Source organism: Tribolium madens, unplaced genomic scaffold (genome assembly GCF_015345945.1).
Source record: "Tribolium madens isolate multiple individuals breed KSU strain unplaced genomic scaffold, Tmad_KSU_1.1 Scaffold_91;HRSCAF=231;Tcas5.2_LG7, whole genome shotgun sequence".
In the NCBI taxonomy this organism is placed as follows: Eukaryota; Metazoa; Arthropoda; class Insecta; order Coleoptera; family Tenebrionidae; genus Tribolium; species Tribolium madens.
In genome coordinates, this window is record NW_025401063.1 from 13,452,957 (window position 1) to 13,470,931 (window position 17,975).

At 34.9% G+C, this 17,975-nt stretch overlaps 2 protein-coding genes and 4 non-coding genes across 10 annotated transcripts in view; 2 read left to right on the plus strand and 4 right to left on the minus strand.

The window, feature by feature from the left end:
* Positions 1-514: 514 nt before the first annotated feature.
* The window catches only part of LOC123011402 (collagen alpha-3(IX) chain-like), an 18,753-nt gene continuing 1,292 nt past the window's right edge, over positions 515-17,975 (minus strand). The window contains exons 2-22 of one of the 5 annotated variants that reach the window (XM_044408808.1): positions 17,213-17,268; positions 16,745-16,952; positions 16,377-16,593; positions 15,967-16,140; positions 15,855-15,866; positions 11,051-11,122; positions 10,888-10,986; positions 10,522-10,620; positions 10,324-10,431; positions 10,017-10,187; positions 9,808-9,960; positions 9,443-9,757; positions 9,131-9,391; positions 8,904-9,074; positions 8,658-8,852; positions 8,461-8,607; positions 1,669-1,723; positions 1,373-1,474; positions 1,193-1,294; positions 964-1,131; positions 515-880 (exon numbers count right to left, since the gene is read on the minus strand). In XM_044408808.1, coding sequence (XP_044264743.1) covers positions 678-880; positions 964-1,131; positions 1,193-1,294; positions 1,373-1,474; positions 1,669-1,723; positions 8,461-8,607; positions 8,658-8,852; positions 8,904-9,074; positions 9,131-9,391; positions 9,443-9,757; positions 9,808-9,960; positions 10,017-10,187; positions 10,324-10,431; positions 10,522-10,620; positions 10,888-10,986; positions 11,051-11,122; positions 15,855-15,866; positions 15,967-16,140; positions 16,377-16,593; positions 16,745-16,952; positions 17,213-17,268 — 3,088 coding nt within the window. In that variant the 3' untranslated portion in view covers positions 515-677. Of the gene's footprint in view, positions 881-963; positions 1,132-1,192; positions 1,295-1,372; positions 1,475-1,668; positions 1,724-8,460; positions 8,608-8,657; positions 8,853-8,903; positions 9,075-9,130; positions 9,392-9,442; positions 9,758-9,807; positions 9,961-10,016; positions 10,188-10,323; positions 10,432-10,521; positions 10,621-10,721; positions 10,830-10,887; positions 10,987-11,050; positions 11,123-15,854; positions 15,867-15,966; positions 16,141-16,376; positions 16,594-16,744; positions 16,953-17,212; positions 17,269-17,975 lie in introns of all 5 variants that reach the window. The other 4 variants (XM_044408807.1, XM_044408809.1, XM_044408810.1 and 1 more) reach the window with 4 other exon arrangements.
* LOC123011404 (G2/mitotic-specific cyclin-B2) lies at positions 1,878-6,597 on the plus strand. Its single transcript, XM_044408814.1, has 2 exons — positions 1,878-2,013; positions 5,300-6,597. Exon 2 carries the CDS (start codon positions 5,300-5,302, stop codon positions 6,491-6,493), a length of 1,194 nt encoding a protein of 397 aa, XP_044264749.1. The 5' UTR covers positions 1,878-2,013; the 3' UTR covers positions 6,494-6,597.
* Trnad-guc lies at positions 14,626-14,697 on the minus strand. Its single transcript has one exon. It is a non-coding gene; the product is annotated as a tRNA-Asp (tRNA).
* LOC123012262 lies at positions 15,243-15,404 on the minus strand. Its single transcript, XR_006413203.1, has one exon. It is a non-coding gene; the product is annotated as a U1 spliceosomal RNA (small nuclear RNA).
* Positions 16,164-16,236, minus strand: Trnar-acg. Its single transcript has one exon. It is a non-coding gene; the product is annotated as a tRNA-Arg (tRNA).
* On the plus strand, positions 16,659-16,731 carry Trnak-cuu. The gene has a single exon. It is a non-coding gene; the product is annotated as a tRNA-Lys (tRNA).

Below are 17,975 nucleotides of genomic sequence, written 5' to 3' on the forward strand. Positions count from 1 at the left end.
GCAGTTTTTCAGAAACAATTATCATTTGTTCTATCAAGAGACGGCATGAATATGATTCTAGTTTACCTATCTCAATTACTAACTAACTAAAAACGTTGTAATTATTTAAAGGGTGAACAAAGTAGAGAAAATTATTTAATTTTTCAAAATTTGTAATCGAGTTCGTATCGGAATATGTATTATTGATTGCATCTTACAGGCGCAGGCCTCGTAAAATTACTGAAACACCCTGTATATTTTTGTTGATTATTATTTATTTTTAAAATTTTCTATAAATATTTATTCTATGTAGTAGGAATTTTTTATGTTGTATAACAACGCTCTCATCAAAAATATTTATTTTGAAGTGAATCACAATAGTAAAAAACTAAAACACAGACTGTTTTATTATTTACTTTTATTATTATTAGTTTATCATTCATTGTTTTATAGTATTTGTACACAATTCGATATACACTTTTACTATTAATTATATATACTACTACAATAGGTAGCAGGGTACTACCCAGTTTTGTTGTTAAAAAGATAATGTCGAATTAAATATGTTTGTTATTAATATTATATAAACGCTTATTATTATCCTATGAATACATTTACAAAAATAATCACCAAGCTAATTCGTTAATAAAATGAACACATAAAATAACAGTTTATTTTATTTTTAATAAGTGATATTTTTATGGCCCTTTATCATTTCCTCCAGATCTACCAGCCAATGCCGCATAATATTGATAGTTCTGGAGATTATTACAAAACTCGCAGTATCCAGGAGCCCCTTGTGGCCCAGGTGCTCCTCTTAAACCAGGTGGACCAGGTCTCCCCGGTTCTCCTCTGTCACCTGTTCTTCCTTGTAACCCAACACCTGGAGGTCCCGGAAAACCTAAAACCCACAAATTGATCAATTCCAACAAAACGAAAAAATCCTGGGACCATCCACGTGGATGGTCTAAGAAAAAATCAAACCTGGTAATCCCCTAGGCCCCATCGGCCCTTCTGTTCCAACCCCTTCAGGCCCTCTGTCACCCTTCTCGCCCCTTTCTCCCGGTAAGCCGATCGAACCTGGCGACCCTGCTGGTCCCGGCAGCCCTATGAAACCCCTTTCGCCAGGTAAACCTGGTGGTCCAGTGTCACCTTTTACATGCGAAAATATTATTTTGTTGCCTTGGGGATTATTTTGTGCATCAAAGCTAACCTGGGATACCGGGGACTCCTGATCGTCCAGATGGGCCGGTTCGAGTCAAGCCAGGAGGCCCCGGTGGCCCCCGCAACCCAAGTATTAGTTCAGCGTGTCTATCTGCATGCAATTGCATTATTAGTTAATGGAAATGCAGTGAAACGGAATGGGGATGTGCTAAAAATAATCAGAAAGTACCTGGTGGACCTTGAACTCCTGGGGAACCCGGCCGACCGGGTCGGGAGTGACCCGGAGGACCGGGAGGTCCAATAAGAGTTGCAGATAACTCGTTTAGCTGGTCTGATAATGGCAAATATTAATGTTTCAAAAAATATATAAATGTTGATTTTTATTACTACTAAGAAGGCCCCTTCAGCACATAAACTTTTTTAAGGATTCTACCCTGTTTTGAAAGCATATTAAAAAAGTCTTCGGCTCATGGGCCTGTTCAGAACAACAGTTCGCTGAAGAGGCCTTCCTAGTAGTTTTATTACCTCGTAATACTGCCGCACATATATCCCGCACTTCCGCTTCTGTAAAACTCTTGCCCTAAAAATAACAATAATTATTAACTTATTTATTAACACAATATAATTTTAGAAAAGTATATCTCTTGAATTTCGCGCCTGCATGTCATCAAGAAAGCGCGGTGTTACCAACGACCAATCACAAGCGCTAAAAGATTTAAATGTCCAAATGCTCGTTCGTTTGTCGACTACTTGACATGACACATCGCTGTTGGAGCTTGCATTTGCACGAAAAATCTTTTTAAAAGTGAAAACGAAGACGTTAAGTTTATTCTCTTGTACAGTGTTTTATTATTTTATTATTTACACAAGGTGAGTGAGTACTATTTAATTCATTTATTTAAGTATTTAAGCATTCTAACGATTTCGTTCAAATGACGGACGGTGCATCTTGTAACGGTCATTTTTCAAACGTTGTTTATCATCACAGTTTTTATTCTGTTTTATTTAAACTAGCTTAAACTACATTATTGTGAATAACGATTACATTTTAATTCGCTGAAAACAACCTGAAAATTGAGGAAAAAATTGCAAGTGGAAATATTTTACTGGGAACAACAAAATGATTTGATAATTTTCTTAGTAGGTATAGGGGAATTATTATTATACACTGTCACTATTCAAAGTGCAATTAGTTATGATAAAACCTATTTTGAAGAATTTTACTTAATTTAGTCTTTTCAGTATTCATACCCTGTCGAGTCCTTTGGGGCATGATAACTTGCTTCTCCGCCTCTCATTTTTTAAAATTTTAGTCGCCGAAAAATTCAATTGATGTTTTGTTGTGTTTTTATGCTAAGAGATAAGTTTTTCACTCTAGGTTAAAAATTATCTCCTCTTTTATTACTAAACTTAGAAGATGTAGTAGAACATGAAAAAAATATCGAAAGATCAAGAAAATAATTTGTAATCGAGTCATAAAATTTAAGGAATTTTCAGCCTTGGTTACATAACAATGTATGGCCCTTGCGCAAGAATGTTATTTATTATTATTGTAGGGTGGTATATGTATGAGCAAGGGCTCCTGCGCAAGAATAATTTTAGCAAAGGCTGATGGGAATAATCGTTCTTTCGGATGAACTAGTTCGCGCAATTCCACCCCTTTAGAATGGTCTTTATTTGAAGAAAATCGGCCGAATAGTTATTGAGTAATGATTTTTTAAAGTTAAAGTATTTTAAATTCATTTAGATTAGAAAAAAAATATTTAGTTCAAAGTGTGTGGACTTTTTGAATTTTTTTTAGTGCATTTGATTTGTCTTATTGAGACGAACAAAATGATATAAAATTTGTCAAGTTGCCACGACATGACTTTTTTTTTGTCGGCCTGTGTTATCAGTTTGCGTTCCACCCAATATTTTTAAGAACGCTGCGAATATGGTTAAAGATACAAAAATTTGTAAGAAACAAAATTGTAGAGAATAAAATTTGCAACAAAAAGTCCGCGACACCGTCTTTCTATCTTCAACGGTTTAGGTTTAAAGTACATTTATGTCTTGATTTGTCTCGATTTAAGGACCAACACACCTTAACAAACCTAAATGTGCAATTTTTTACATTTATATTTGCAGCGAAAACAAAGTATCTTTCAAATTAAAATCTTCTTTTTGTCGTCAATTTTGATTTTGAATTGTCTGAAGTTGGTCATCTTCTGTCACATTTCAGAGTTGTGTTGCATCTTGCATTATTTACCACATCTTCCTTTATACATCTTTTATACTTCTAGCCTTATTCTTAACTTTATTACTCAATATCGCAAAAACTATGCATCGTAGAGTATTTTAACCTGTTGCATCGTGTTCAGCGGGTAATTTTACGTCTAAAAAAACAAATTTCACACCTTTTTAAACTCAAAAAATTCGTAAGTTTTTAAACTTGACCCAATAACGTTTTGTGCACTTTTTTGAGTCTTTAAGATCACTAGAAATGTAAAAACCGTTATATGGATCAATTTTAAAGTTAAATTTTTTTTTTATTTTTGTCGAGATTTTCGTCGATTTTGACACCCGGAGCGGTCTATTTACAGTAACTTCGGACTTCTTGGTGATACCGCTTATGTTTGGTACCATTGGAAAGAAAATTTAATTTTCTATCATACAGGGTGCGTCAGAACTCGCGCCCCAGAGAAAAATGCCATATAAGGTAAGATACCAGGAACATGGAAAAAATGTTAAACAAATTTTATCTATAAGAATTTCGAAGTTATGAGGGTTTGCCTCTATTTATTTCTGTTGCAAACATAATTTTCCAAGTTTTTTTGCTATAGGCTATTAAAAGAGGAAACAAGAAAGCTGTATCCTAAATTGTAACTCTGTTCAATGTTATTTGTGGCTTTTACTGGCAAAATTGTTGTACCTTTACTAAATAATTGTCAAAAAACATATACAAGATCATCAGTATCATTAAATAGACATAAAAAATGTCAAATGTCAAAAAATAAATGTCAAAATTTTTTGACAGATAGAATTTTTTAAACATTTTTTTCATGTTCCTGGTATCTTACCTTACTTGAAAATTTTCTCTGGGGCGCGAGTTCTGGCGCACCTTGTATAAAAAAGATCAGAGTTCTGCGCTAAATAGTTATTGAGAAAATTTCTGATAAACAATTCAAAGAAAAAATGAATAAAATTATAAATTAAAATATTACAAAATTTAACAAAATAAATTTATATTTATCCACAATTACTCTATAAAGAGACTTTATTCCACACTTTAGATGCGTAGAAAGTACCCGTTGTATTTAAAATGGTTCGTTAAATATAATAATCAAATATTCTCTTAATCCATTCGTTCTTTTGATTTCTATTTTTTGGAAATTGACGTAAAGTAACCTCATCTTTCTCCCCTTGTCCACAGTTTGGAACACAACAAGTTTGGATACTTGGCATTTTAAGAATTATAGTGTAATGTCTGAAACAAATATACTATTGATACTGCGCTTCTTAGGCTGAAAAAATAGATTGGTTGTGTGACATAGCAATATTTGATTAAAAATGTCAAAAATTGTAACATTTAATTTCCTGCAAATTTTCAAATTTCAATAATTGAAGAGTGGAAGTTGCAAAGGAGCTAAGTGTCAAATTTTCACTTCTTGAGATATTAACTTGACATAGTGATATGTGCCATGCTGCTTGTCCCTTCAAAAGCGCCATGTGTCATTAAAAGACGAGGCTGTCGGTATAATTTGATCAAGTTTTTATTATTCAAAAACAGCATTTTGGCACTTAGCCCCTTTGTAACTCCCACTCTTCAATTACAGTTTCCTTTGGAGCGAGGCGCGCGCTATCTTGATCTCTCGATAGAAATCAATTAAACAGGGCAGGACTGGTCATCGGAAGACATTTCCCCATGGGGCAGACCCACTTAGAGCAGACAATCATTTAAAATTTTGCGTAAAGTGTAGCGTAAAACCTAATTTTGCAAATATAAATATGAAATTATAAAAATATCTCTAGTTATTTTCATCAACCTGAATACCCAGATTTGATATACTTAACTTTTGTAAAATCTCGTTGTATTCATTAGTTTTAGATTGGTAAGAAAAGGTTTGTCTGTGTAAAAAAAAATAAATCACTGCTTAGTAATTTTTTTTTATTGCAGATGGCCCACCGTAGTGTCGTGAGTACTGCCAAAATCGGTGAAAATGAAATGGTCGCAAGGCCTACTAAAATACACTTACTCAAACCTAGTGGACCGAGCCGGCGCCCTGCATTAAACAGTATCGACAATCTGCTTGACAATCCCGAGAAACCCTTTTTGAGAAGGACAGAAGTAGCGAAACCACTTAGAGCTGATCTTAAACTTAAGACTGAAGCCATTCCACATGAATTTAAGTCTAAGTCGACGAAACAATTGAACAAGGTGACGGAAGAAAACATCTCCAACAGCAATAAGACTGAAGCATTACCACAGGATGTCAAATCCTACTCTTCTAAACAACTGGATACTGTGACCGAGGAAGATCTCTCCAACAGCAATGATCCTCAGATGGTAGCAGAGTACATATTGGATATTTATCAGTACTTGCAAGAATGCGAACTGAAATATCCCATAAGACAACATTATCTCGCGGGTCATAAATCGACGCCTCGAATGCGCACAATACTAGTCAACTGGTTGGTTCAAGTCCAGCAGAACTTCGGTCTGTGTCTCGAAACCCTCCACATGTGCGTGTCGATAACAGACAGATATCTGCAACACAACCTGACGGTGGATCGCAACAACTTGCAGTTGGTGGGCACCACCGCGCTTTTCGTCGCGTGCAAATATGAAGAGATGTATTTTCCCGAACTTTCAGACTTTGAATTTATCTGTGATAATTCGTTCACGAAGAGTCAGATTTTGCGGATGGAAATGAGCATTCTGTCGTCGCTGCAATTTGAATTGGGCAAACCTCTGTCAATTCACTTCTTAAGGAGGCACAGTAAAGTCGCGCAAGTTCGCATCGAACACCATAACCTTTCTAAGTACTTGCTTGAGTTAGCGCTACTCGATTATGATATGTGTCACATCAGACCGTCAGTCCAAGCTGCCGCTGCTACTTGTTTGGCTTTGAGTATTTTAAACAACGTTTCATGCCCTTCGAAAGTCTGGACGGAGAGACTTGTCCAGTGCACCACTTATAAGTACACAGACATTAAACAAGTTGTGGGACAATTCGCCAGTTTGCTTCTTGCTGCCGATATTTCCAAACATAAATCGGTTTATCAAAAATATTCGGTGTCAAAATTCAGCAAGATCAGTACTCATCCTAAGCTGAAAGGGACTCTTGTTAAGAGGTTGGCGAAAGTCTGATTTTACTTATACAGTATTTTTAAATGTTTTTTATTAGGTATGTATTATGAAGATATTTTCGTTTTGTAAACAAAATAAAATAAAAATATATAATCAGCTAATAAGTCTTTTATTGTAATATTTTAAAAAGTCGAAAATCAAATTTAAGTTAACAAAAGCTCAAAATAAATCTTGTTGGAAGGGGTGGATTATTATTTATGGTTTGTTAATTTGATAATTGGAACAAAGAGAGCAGTGCAATCTAAAATGGTTTAAAGAGAAATGAGATTTAGGTTGTAAGGACCTGAAACGGAACATCTTTTGATAATCAGTGTATTTTAATAGATATGGTAAGTAAGCGCAACCTTGAGAGAGACTATTACCTTTATTGTCAAATAGATTTTGCAGCGCAGTTATAAATTTTGCAAAAAAGTCTGATGCAATGTTAAAAGTAATTATTTAAACTAAAAGGCTTAATAAATAAACGATCAAAAGTTATCAATTTACAAACCATTATTTTAATAAAAAAAATGTTTTTTGGGGTGAAAAAACTTTGCCCACTCTGTACAGGGTGCTGCATTTTGGATGACCGAATAGGGAATCTCCGAAACTAAGAGGTTTAGCCAAAAACGAGTAATACATTCTGGGTCTCATTTTTTGAGAAAATAATATTGGTTAAAACCGCATCCAGCTATTGTCTTTTGTTTTCGACTTATAGACAAAAATTGACATTTCAACGAAATCTAAAAATTCATATCTTCGTTATTATAGTACACAGATTTGAAATAAAGACATTATGCAGGCACTTTTTTACGTAGAATTTAATAATGTAGTTACCAATTTTTTCAGTATTTCAGTATAAATTTGTATTTTTTTAAATGGGAATCATAGATGATTATGTCATATTTAAAAAGCTTGTCTTATAATACATTTTTAGCAAAAAATTATCTTTGATTTTTGTTCGCCATGAAAAAATGTTGCATCTTCAACTAAAAGGATTTAAACTATATTATTCAACCAGTGTCACTAATGAAAGAGTTTTCTAAGTACTAAGTAATGAAAAAAATGCAAAATAAGTCGTAAATCAACTTATTGGCGACTATTAACATTTCTTTGTTTTTAAACAAGCTAACATTACCATTGTAACTTCTAGTGACACATAGAGTGTTGTAAAAAAAGCCGCTTTAATTCTTCAATAAAATATATTTTATATGACACAAAAATGACGATATGACTATTCAAATATCCAAATTCCGTCTATGTAGAACGTTATCCTACCTCCATTAGACCATCAAAAAATATTTTTTCTAATTGTGTTGACTGTTGACACATTTATTTTTCCTATTTTTGGATTTTTTTAAAATATGTTATAATTTTCTTATGAGGCGCTCGCATATTTGTTCAATACTTCTACCGTATCGTATTTTTTAAATTTTTATAATTTTATCTATTTTTTCATCTATTTTACAGTTCACAAAAGTCTTATTGATTACACATTTGGAGTGAAATAGTTTTTCCATGGCCAACTATTATCAAACAAAATATGTATTTCATTTTTTAAGTGTATTATAAAAAAATATTCTGTTACAAATATATATTTTTTAAATCAGAAAAAAAATTAAAAAAATACAAGTTTATCTTATTACGGCTAAATCAATAACTGAAAAAAATTGTTAACTACGTTATTAAATTCCTCGTTAAAAAGTGGCTGTATAATGTCTTTGTTTCAAATCTGTATCTTATCTTCTATAATAACAAAGATATGAATTTTTTTAGATTTTGCTAAAATGTCAATTTTTGTCTATAAGTCGAAAACAAAAGACGATAGCGAGATGCGGTTTTAAGCGATATTATTTTCTCAAAAAATGAACCCCAGAACGTATCACTCGTTTCTGGCTAAACATCTTAGTTTCGGAGATTCCCTATTCGGACATCCAAAATGCAGCACCCTGTACAGTCGATGTCACAACACAAAACGGTTCACTTACCGGTGGTCCTTGCATGCCTGGCAGCCCCGGCGTACCCCTCTGTCCCGGTGGCCCTGAAAAACCCGGTGGTCCTTCTTTTCCTGGAATTCCGGGTAACCCCGGTTTTCCCTCCGGTCCCCGTTCTCCCGCGGCACCTCGTTCTCCGGGCTACAAAATCACAATTGTTAAAATGTCGTTGCATGATGAATTATATTTACAAGACCGGCAGGTCCTGGAAAACCTCTAGGTCCATGGACTCCAGGTGCTCCTGTACTGTCGACAATTAGGTGCCCTACACCAACGCCGCTATCACCTGGCGGCCCCGGGGGACCTGGAGGACCAGAAGGTCCTGGCGGACCTAGTAAACCGGGTGGACCACTAGGACCGGGGACTCCAGGTAAACCTGTGGGACCCTAAATCAACATTTTTTCTAGTTTCGTTAAATAGGTATATGAAATTTGTACCATATGACCTGGTAATCCGCGGGGTCCTATGGGACCTTGTTCGCCAATTTCTCCTTGATCGCCTTTATCGCCATGCTTTCCGGGGGTCCCTGGGGTACCAGGATATCCGGGTTGGCCTTGCTTACCTTCAGGACCTTGTGGACCAACATCGCCTCGCAATCCAGGAGGGCCCTTTTTTTAGGTTATGTCATAAGTTTTTATATGAAACAAAAGTTTATAGTTGTAACCTGTTCGCCATCTTTTCCGGAAATTCCTTCAGGGCCGGGTGGGCCTTGTAATCCGGGTAAACCTGGAGGTCCCGGTAGTCCCGGAAAACCCCTTTCACCTTTTTCTCCATCTACTCCAGGAGGTCCAGGATCACCGGGAAGACCAGGTGGAAGTTTATCCCCCGATGATGATACTATTCCTGGCAATCCCGGGGGGCCTGCAGGACCGGTTTCCCCTTTCGATCCCGGAATACCTGGTAAACCTGTCTCGCCCGGAGGTCCCTTAAAAATCAGAATTCATTTTTTTAGACATAAATAACTTTGATAACTTACTGGCAATCCAGAGGGGCCTATCGGTCCTTGCAAACCTGGGGGTCCCATAAAACCTGCTTCGCCTTTCGGTCCTTCTGCCCCTGGTTGACCTTCTTTCCCAGGAAGACCCGGGGCGCCGTCTAATCCTGAGAGTCCTGGCAAGCCGCGATCACCTCGTTCGCCCTTTTCACCACGTTCTCCCTTCTCCCCTTGTTCACCCTTACTTCCCTTTATTCCTTGCACTCCTGGAAATCCAGGCTCCCCACGAGGTCCGGGAAGTCCACCTGTTGCAGCGGTATGTTGACCGACTTGAATTCCAGGTGGACCAGGCGGTCCCTAATAAAAATTGTACTGTTTTGTCAATTCAAATTGGTTTAAAAACACACCGCTGGTCCTATAAATCCTCTTTCTCCACGTTCACCTGGTTCTCCCCTTTCTCCTTTAGCGCCTTGTTCTCCAGGAATACCGTCTTTACCGGGAAATCCAGGAAAACCACGGTTGCCTCGAAGACCTTTAGCACCAGGTGGACCTTCGGGACCCTGAATTTTTAAAACGCAATAGATATTTACGTTCAGAAACTGAAATGTTATGTTACTGTTAAACCCGGAGGTCCTTGTGGTCCTATTGGTCCTGGAATTACTGTCCCACCAATGGTACTACCAGGACCTGGTGGGCCTTGTGGTCCGGGCAAACCCTGGCTACCTGGTAATCCTGGAATACCATCTTCACCTCTATCCCCCTTTGGACCAGCTGTCCCGATGTCACCCTATTTATTTACGAGATTACTAATTAAAAAATTCATTTCAAATTTACGCAAATACGCGATCCAAAATTTTGAATAATTTTAAAATCTATTATTTAAATAAAAACATTGTTTTTTTTTCAGAGTTGACTTTCAGTACCTTATCTCCTATGGGCCCCCGTCCACCATCTTTTCCCGGCACTCCTGGAGTTCCGGGTGGTCCCTGTATTCCCCTAATACCTGGAAGACCTTGTAAACCTGGTGAACCCTAAACAATCGATTTATTAAATTTCCCAAATATATAATAATAATGATTAATTCAAACACATGGTTATTTGTTATAAATTGCTCAACATACACGCAAACCTGGTGCTCCTGTTAGTCCCCTGTTTCCTGGACGCCCAGGCAATCCTGGCTCACCAATTAACCCCATGGGACCTCTCGGACCCGGCCTCCCCTAATTAGTTAATAAAGCATTAGACGTGTTAGAAGCAAATTGGTGCCATTTTCGTGTTTATGTTGTGAGTTAACTGTTGTGATATTTCGTAATCGACATACGGGATATCCTGGTCTTCCAAACTCCCCTCTTTCCCCACGTGCACCTGGCGGTCCTGTACGACCTTGTGGTCCTGGTGGTCCCGGCTCACCGGGCAACCCAGGAAGGCCCTTTTTTGTGTGTTTTTGAAACGTGTGGATTGATTATCACTTATAAAATACTACTTACATCTGTGCCATTATAGCCTGGAGGGCCTTGAGGACAAGTTACATCGCAGGGTTTAGGTGAAGGACCAATATTTTTGGAAGGTTGAACTGGTCTCACTTCCTGAAAAGTATATCAACATTTTGTCTACTATATGAAGGTTCCTTTTTTATTTATAGTGACTCACTGGAAGTTCTTCACATCTTTCTCGCAAAGGTTTTGTGTAATCACACGTCATGAACATCCACTGAAGATCAATCTAAAATAAATATTTACTAAATTTAGTACGTGGCAAACCAATAAGTAGTTACAAGAATTTTAATTAATTTAAGTACTTCATATTTGAGAAGTAGGTATTATTAACTCTTTCAGGTACACACTTTAATGTATTTAAAATACCGTACAGCTATTTACTGGATTTTAAAAATAATCATTTTTCAAGTTGTTTTAAAAAATAAGTATTAAAATAGCACTAACGACAGTTTATCATCGGTCTGTGACCAATTATTTTAGATTTCAGATTTTTTTACTTTCTCGGGTAATCTCATTAACTTGATGAACCCCTCATAAAATGTCGTACATTTTTGATAATTTCAAAACATTCTTCATATGAAGTAGTCATTGTCTATTACTTATTTAGTGACATAATAGGCATTTAAAAAAATAAATTAAGAAAATAAAATACTATTATAATGAACAGAGAAAAATAATAACAAATAATAAAAACAAAAGCAAACTAAATAATACGTACGATAGGTAACAAAAGTTATATTTTTTTGTAATAATATGGTTGAACGCAGTTTTTCTGTTTGCCTTAACAAAGAGACACTCTACAAGTTACACACTGCCAGTTACTTAGAGACTCTTGTTGCTTGGTGCTTCATAATGCAAGTATCAACGAAATAGAAAAAATTCAGTGCCACGATTTATGACTTTTTCAGTTGAGTACAGTGACGGACAGTGAATTTTGTCCAACCAATTTCCATGACAGACTAAAAGTGTAAATTAGTCTTTAGGTTTTTCTAACTTTTTGAGAACTTGATGAACATTTATCATGTTGACAAAATGCCCTATATTTCTTACATACTTTTTCCCTGTGCTTTGTCTTACATTGCTTGGGGTATAGTACCAATCCATTTTTAGATTGGAAATCCGGTAGAAGATGAATAAGAATTTAATTAAACTTAACAGTGTCAGTTATCATGACAATAAAGCACAGGCTACAGTGAATTTTAGTGAATTCACAGAAATTGAGTGGACGATCAAATTTATCAACAAAGTTCATTGTTGTAATTTTCCACAACATCAGGACATACCACTCATATCTCAAAAAACTAAGAATAATACGAATTACAGTTAGTAAAAATGCAAAATTTTATCAATGTAATGTTAAGCGAAATTGGTTACCTAATCAGGCTTTTGCCTGATCCTAAGGATCGAAATTCTAATCCCAATGAAAGAAAATTATTTTTCCTACAGAAATAAATAGAGTCAAAGTGCAAAATTTAAACTCTCATCACTTCGAAATTTTTATAAATAGATTTTTTTTTAATTTTTTCCATGTTCCTGGTACCTTATTCTACATAGCATTTTTCTTTGGGTCGCGAGTTCTGGCACACTCTGTATGTGCATATCATGTAGAACGTGACTCCTTCAACTATTAGAATCGCGATATCTCAGGAATGGTGATTCTTAGAAAAAAAGTATAAGGACCATTTTTGTAGATAATTTTAAGATCTATAATTTTTGTCTGGGCTACTTTTTTTGATAAAACTTACCGTTTTCGAAAAAAATTTAAAAAACGTCAAATTCTGACCTTTGACCCCGAATAACTTTTTTAGCACACATGGGATCGATGGGGACTTTTGTCACTTTATTTCTAATGGTGTACCCAAAGTCTCCACTAAAATTTAGCTCTGTCGGAATTTTCGTTATTTGACCACTATTTTTATGACTAATTTGACCGGACTATTAGTGACATAATAGGCATTTAAAAAATAAATTAAGAAAATAAAATAGTATTAGGGTGGAGCAAGATGGGGTAAAAGTATTTTTATTTCTTTTTATGGTTATTTAAAAAAAATAATTTTTGTTATTTTTTTTTATTATAGTCTAACAGAGAGAAGATTGATTAAGTTGATAAATAGAGTTTCGAACTTCTGTGATGTATATTTAGTTTTTTATTCGACTTTAAACGTTAAGGTCCCCGTCTTGCCCCGCCTTCCCCTACTTATTATTTTTTGTAATAATATGCTTGAAATCAGTTTTTCTGTTTGCCTAAACAAAGAGACAAGTTACACACTGCCAGTTACTTCGAGATTCTTGTTGCTTGGTGCTGCATAATGCAAGTATCAAAGAAATAGAAAAAAATTCAGTGCCACCATTTATAACCTTTTCAATTGAGTACAGTGACAGACAGTGAATTTTGTCCAACCAATTTCCATGACAAACTAAAAGTGTAAATTAGTCTTTAGGTTTTTCTAACCTTGTTTGAGAACTTTGATGAACATTTATCATATTGACAAAATGCCCGATATTCCTTACATACTTTTTACCTATACTTTGTCTTATATTGCTTGAGGTATAGCACCTACCAATCCATTTTTAGATTGGAAATCCGGTCCAAAATGAATAAGAATTTAATTAAACTTGACAATGTCAGTTGTCATGACAATAAAGCACAGGCTACAATGAATTTTTATGAATTCACAGAAATTGGGTGGATGAAATGCACTGTCCATCACTGTACGTCATCAACTGATCAAATTTATTAACAAAGTTCATGTTATTGTTGTAATTTTCCACAACTTCAGGACATACCACTCATATCTCAAAAAACTAAGAATAATACGAAATACAGTTAGTAAAAATGCAAAATTTGAACAATGTAATGTTAAAGCGAAAGTGGTTACCTAAATAGGCTGAAAAAAATGCTTAATGACGTCACGAAGCCTAGGAAAGTATTTGCCTGATAAACCGAAAGATCGATATTCTAATCCCAATGAAGGAAATTTATTTTGTTTTTTTTTTCCTTTTTTTATTAATTTATAATAATCATTATTATGTGTACATTCTCCAAAAACAATTCAATTTTTTTAAGCTAAAAGAAGTATCATAAAAATGTAGGTATTTCAAATTAATTAATAAATTGTATAGTTTTCATAATAATTTTAAGTTCATTGATTGTAAATAAAAAAATGTGGTACAGTTGAAGACAAAATACCTTGGTCGTCACTTTTCTGACACTTTAATGTAATTCAAGCTTTAACGTTAAAATGAATGACAATTTCAAATTAATGACAGCTATTGTATTTTCCTATCAAAAATATGTCCATATAACTTGTCAACTATGATTGACAGTAGCTAAAAATAAGGTTAACAGTCCTAAAGCATGCTTTACAATTTAATGTCACTCAAGTGACATTGACGACCAAAGTAGTTTGTCTCCAACTGTAAACTCTACAAGAATAATGTCTGTATTATTAAAAATATTTCCATTAATGAGCAAAACTGCTCAAAAATATAAATTAAGGGGAGTTAAAAAGGTGGGTTAAATTTTAACCCACCGTACCGATTCGGCCAAAAATGTGGTGGGTTAGATTTTAACCCACCGTCTCAATTATCATACTTCGAATAATCGTAGAGAAATCTAATTTCGCATTAGGTAATAGTTCTTAAAAAAAAACATGAAGTTATTATTTAATGTTTTAATAAATGTTCTTATAAATTGTTTATTTTTTTCTAAAATATGAAAAAAAATTTCTCCCCGGCGGGGAATCGAACCCCGGTCTCCCGCGTGACAGGCGGGGATACTGACCACTATACTACCGAGGACTGGAATATCCGGGTCATCTGTAGCGTCAACAACGACATTTTCGGGGACATTTTGTGACAAAGAATGAACCTGGTACTTTATATCCTCGTTTCTGACTAATATCTGGTACTTTATTCCCTCGGGAATAAGATAAAAAAATACCGATTTTTAGTCTTAAAATAAACTGGAATCGAATGAATTGAATCTTCTGGGTGTCTCTTAGCATAAACAAACTTCTTGATGAAATCTGTATTTTTGGGTTAGACTGCGTCTTGGAAGAAAAGATGACTTTTCGCCCGTTTTTGTAAGAGGCATCCGGACATTCTCAGGACATGAAAAGGAGAGAAAGAGACGTTAAATATCTGAACGATACTAGAGGCGAAACCAAAACAGATGATCATACGATGTAGATCATTAATCACAAAACGATTCCATAACAATTAGCAAAACTTTAAATAGCGCGGTAAGAATTTTAGCCATTTTATTTTTTGTTTATGCATAAAATCTTCAAATTACAAATAAAAGGCTAAAAAAATGTGGGAGTTATGTTTGAATTAAATTAAGGCCGGGATAGCGCGCACGCAGTCCCGACTACCAAAAATTCTGCGCCCGAGTTATCCACATTAGGGATAATCGCAGGGGTCAGCCCGACCTCAGTGCAATGGAAGGGCCTCTCCCTGGGGGAACCGCCTTATTGATCACGGTAACCCCTACGCCAGGTAAGTATGCTTTTGTAGTGGCAGGTTTCGTTCTTTAATATGTAAGGGGAAGTTAAGACTCGTAAGTGCAAGATTGTCGGGACATCTGTTGATCTCTTTAACAATTATACAGAGTGTTTCAGAACTCGCGCCCTAGGGAAAAATGCCACGTAAAGTCAGATACCAAGAACATGAAAAAAATGTTAAAAAAATTCTATCTATAAAAATTTCGAAGTTATGAGGGTTTAAATTTTACACATTGACTCTATTTTTTTCTGTTGGAAAATAGTATTTTTACCAATACGAATACACGAGAATTTATAAAAAAGAAAAATAAGTTAGATTAGATAATAAAGATTCTACGTCACAGAACGCTTATTAGCTGAGATATACTAGTACAATAGTTCAATAGTTATTAATTAAAAAGCAAACAGGTATGTTATTTTATTAGTGTGATAAAATATAAACTATTTACTTACCGGGAATGTGTGCTGCGATAAAATAAGGAAAGAAATTAGTTAAGTGCTTTACATAAAACGGTGCTACATTATTTTATTATTTGTATTTTTCCAAATATTAAAAATAACTTACTGGAACTGTTTGTCTTGAATTTTCAAGCTTAGATACAGACAATTCTCCATTAATATCAATAGGTCCTCGAGGCTCTACCAACACCGCTTCATCATTTTTTTCGCAGTCAAGATACAGCATGACTTTTTCTCTTGAAACACCAAAGTGGATTTTGTGCCAGTTCTTATCGAAAATCTAAAAAAATAAAAAATATTGCACGATCCTGCCAGGATTCGAACCTGGAATCTTCTGATCCGTAGTCAGACGCGTTATCCGTTGCGCCACAGGACCTTACAACGCAACGAAAAATTTTCAATTTGGAACAATTTCAGGAATTTAACATCTGGATTATGTCTTAATAAATTACGCAATAATAATTAAAACAGATTTAATGATGATTTCAGACATGCAAACATGACTCAATCACTCACACTTGTGCCATTAAAAATGATTGTTTGAAGCTCTCCCTCGTAATTACTCAATGAAAGCTCGATTGTTCCAATTCTGGGATTTAAGGAAATGAGAAATTGAGGTTTCGATTCCAAATCAGTGATCCTGATCAGATGCCACGATGTTTTCGGTATGCGACGTGCGCGGAAAGTGCAAATAAACGAAAATTGCTCTGGTAAACCTTGAGGAAAAATATCTCTACAACAGAATAATAAAATAACGAATAAACCCTTAAAACAATATCATTTGAACAAAGGCAACAAGCCCGGCTAGCTCAGTCGGTAGAGCATGAGACTCTTAATCTCAGGGTCGTGGGTTCGAGCCCCACGTTGGGCGCTCTTTTTTTTACCTTGTTGGTAATGTTAAATCCGCGTCTTTGTCTAATCTGTAAGCAGTTTGATACTGATTTGATCCTTTAACTTTACTAATGCCTGGATGTGTCGTTTCGGCAATGTCAAGCCGATAGAGTCTTATAAAGTCGTAAGCTTGTAAATCATCATTTCCTATTTTAAAATCGGAGCAAGGAGCACTATTTTCCTCTTCGTATAAACTAAATTCTAAAACAGATTCCATGTAACATTATTAAAAGTGAAATGCGACACGTAAAATCTTCAGAATTATTACGAGGACTCTTTTAAATCTTATGTAAATAGAACTAGTTTTACTAAAATCGAAAATCGAAGTATTGTAAGTCTGCCCACAATACAAGAAAAACAAATAAATTTTGCCTTATACGGACACATGTACCACAATAGGTACTACATATAAATGGTGTAAATCAGTTGTGGAAATAGAATAAAACTATTTCTGTACTTACGCCCTTTTACTTTTCCTAAAAGAATTACTGATGTGATTCCTATAAATGTTAGACATCTGGAAAAAACAACAGTTAATTAAGATTTTTAATAAAATACCAGAAGTTTTAGAGTTCATAACAATTTATCTGAGTTGAAAAATATTTTTTTTATTCTGTAAATATACAGTGTGGTTTGAGAATTGTTCCCATCTTTTCTTGGTATCTCCTAAACAAGAGAGAAGTACCAGCTCTAAATTTTGCAAGACGAGTGATGACTATTGTTTTGTACTATTTTGTTTAAAAAAATTTCAAATTTAAACAGTGGCGTAACGTAGGGTAGGCAGAAAATTGTGTGAACCCCAAAATAATTATGTCATCCGATATACTGATTGCACCGAAATCGATATAAATAATAGTCATCACTCATTTAGTGTGCTTACAAAATTCGGAGTCCGTAGTTTAAGAGTAGTTTAAGAGATGTTAAGAAAAGGTGGTAACAATTTTCAAATTTTGACGCCACTTGTCTCTGATGAGGAGGCGTTTTTGAGCAATTTTTGATAGGACGAAACCACATTAATTTTTACATGTTCTTACAATTCCTGAATTTTGGCCGATTAAAACAGAACCATCCTTGATAAATAATAAATAAAAGTATTTATAATTTCTAGGTTTACAACGTTCGATAGCAGAAAATATTGTTTAATCAATATATAAATAAATAAATATATAATAATATATAAATAAATCACCTGCAAAAAAGTTAATTAAACACAAAACATCAAAT

Coding starts and splice junctions, on each gene's coding strand:
- LOC123011404 (XM_044408814.1), top strand. CDS start 5,300: ATGGCCCACCGTAGTGTCGTGAGTACTGCCAAAATCGGTGAAAATGAA.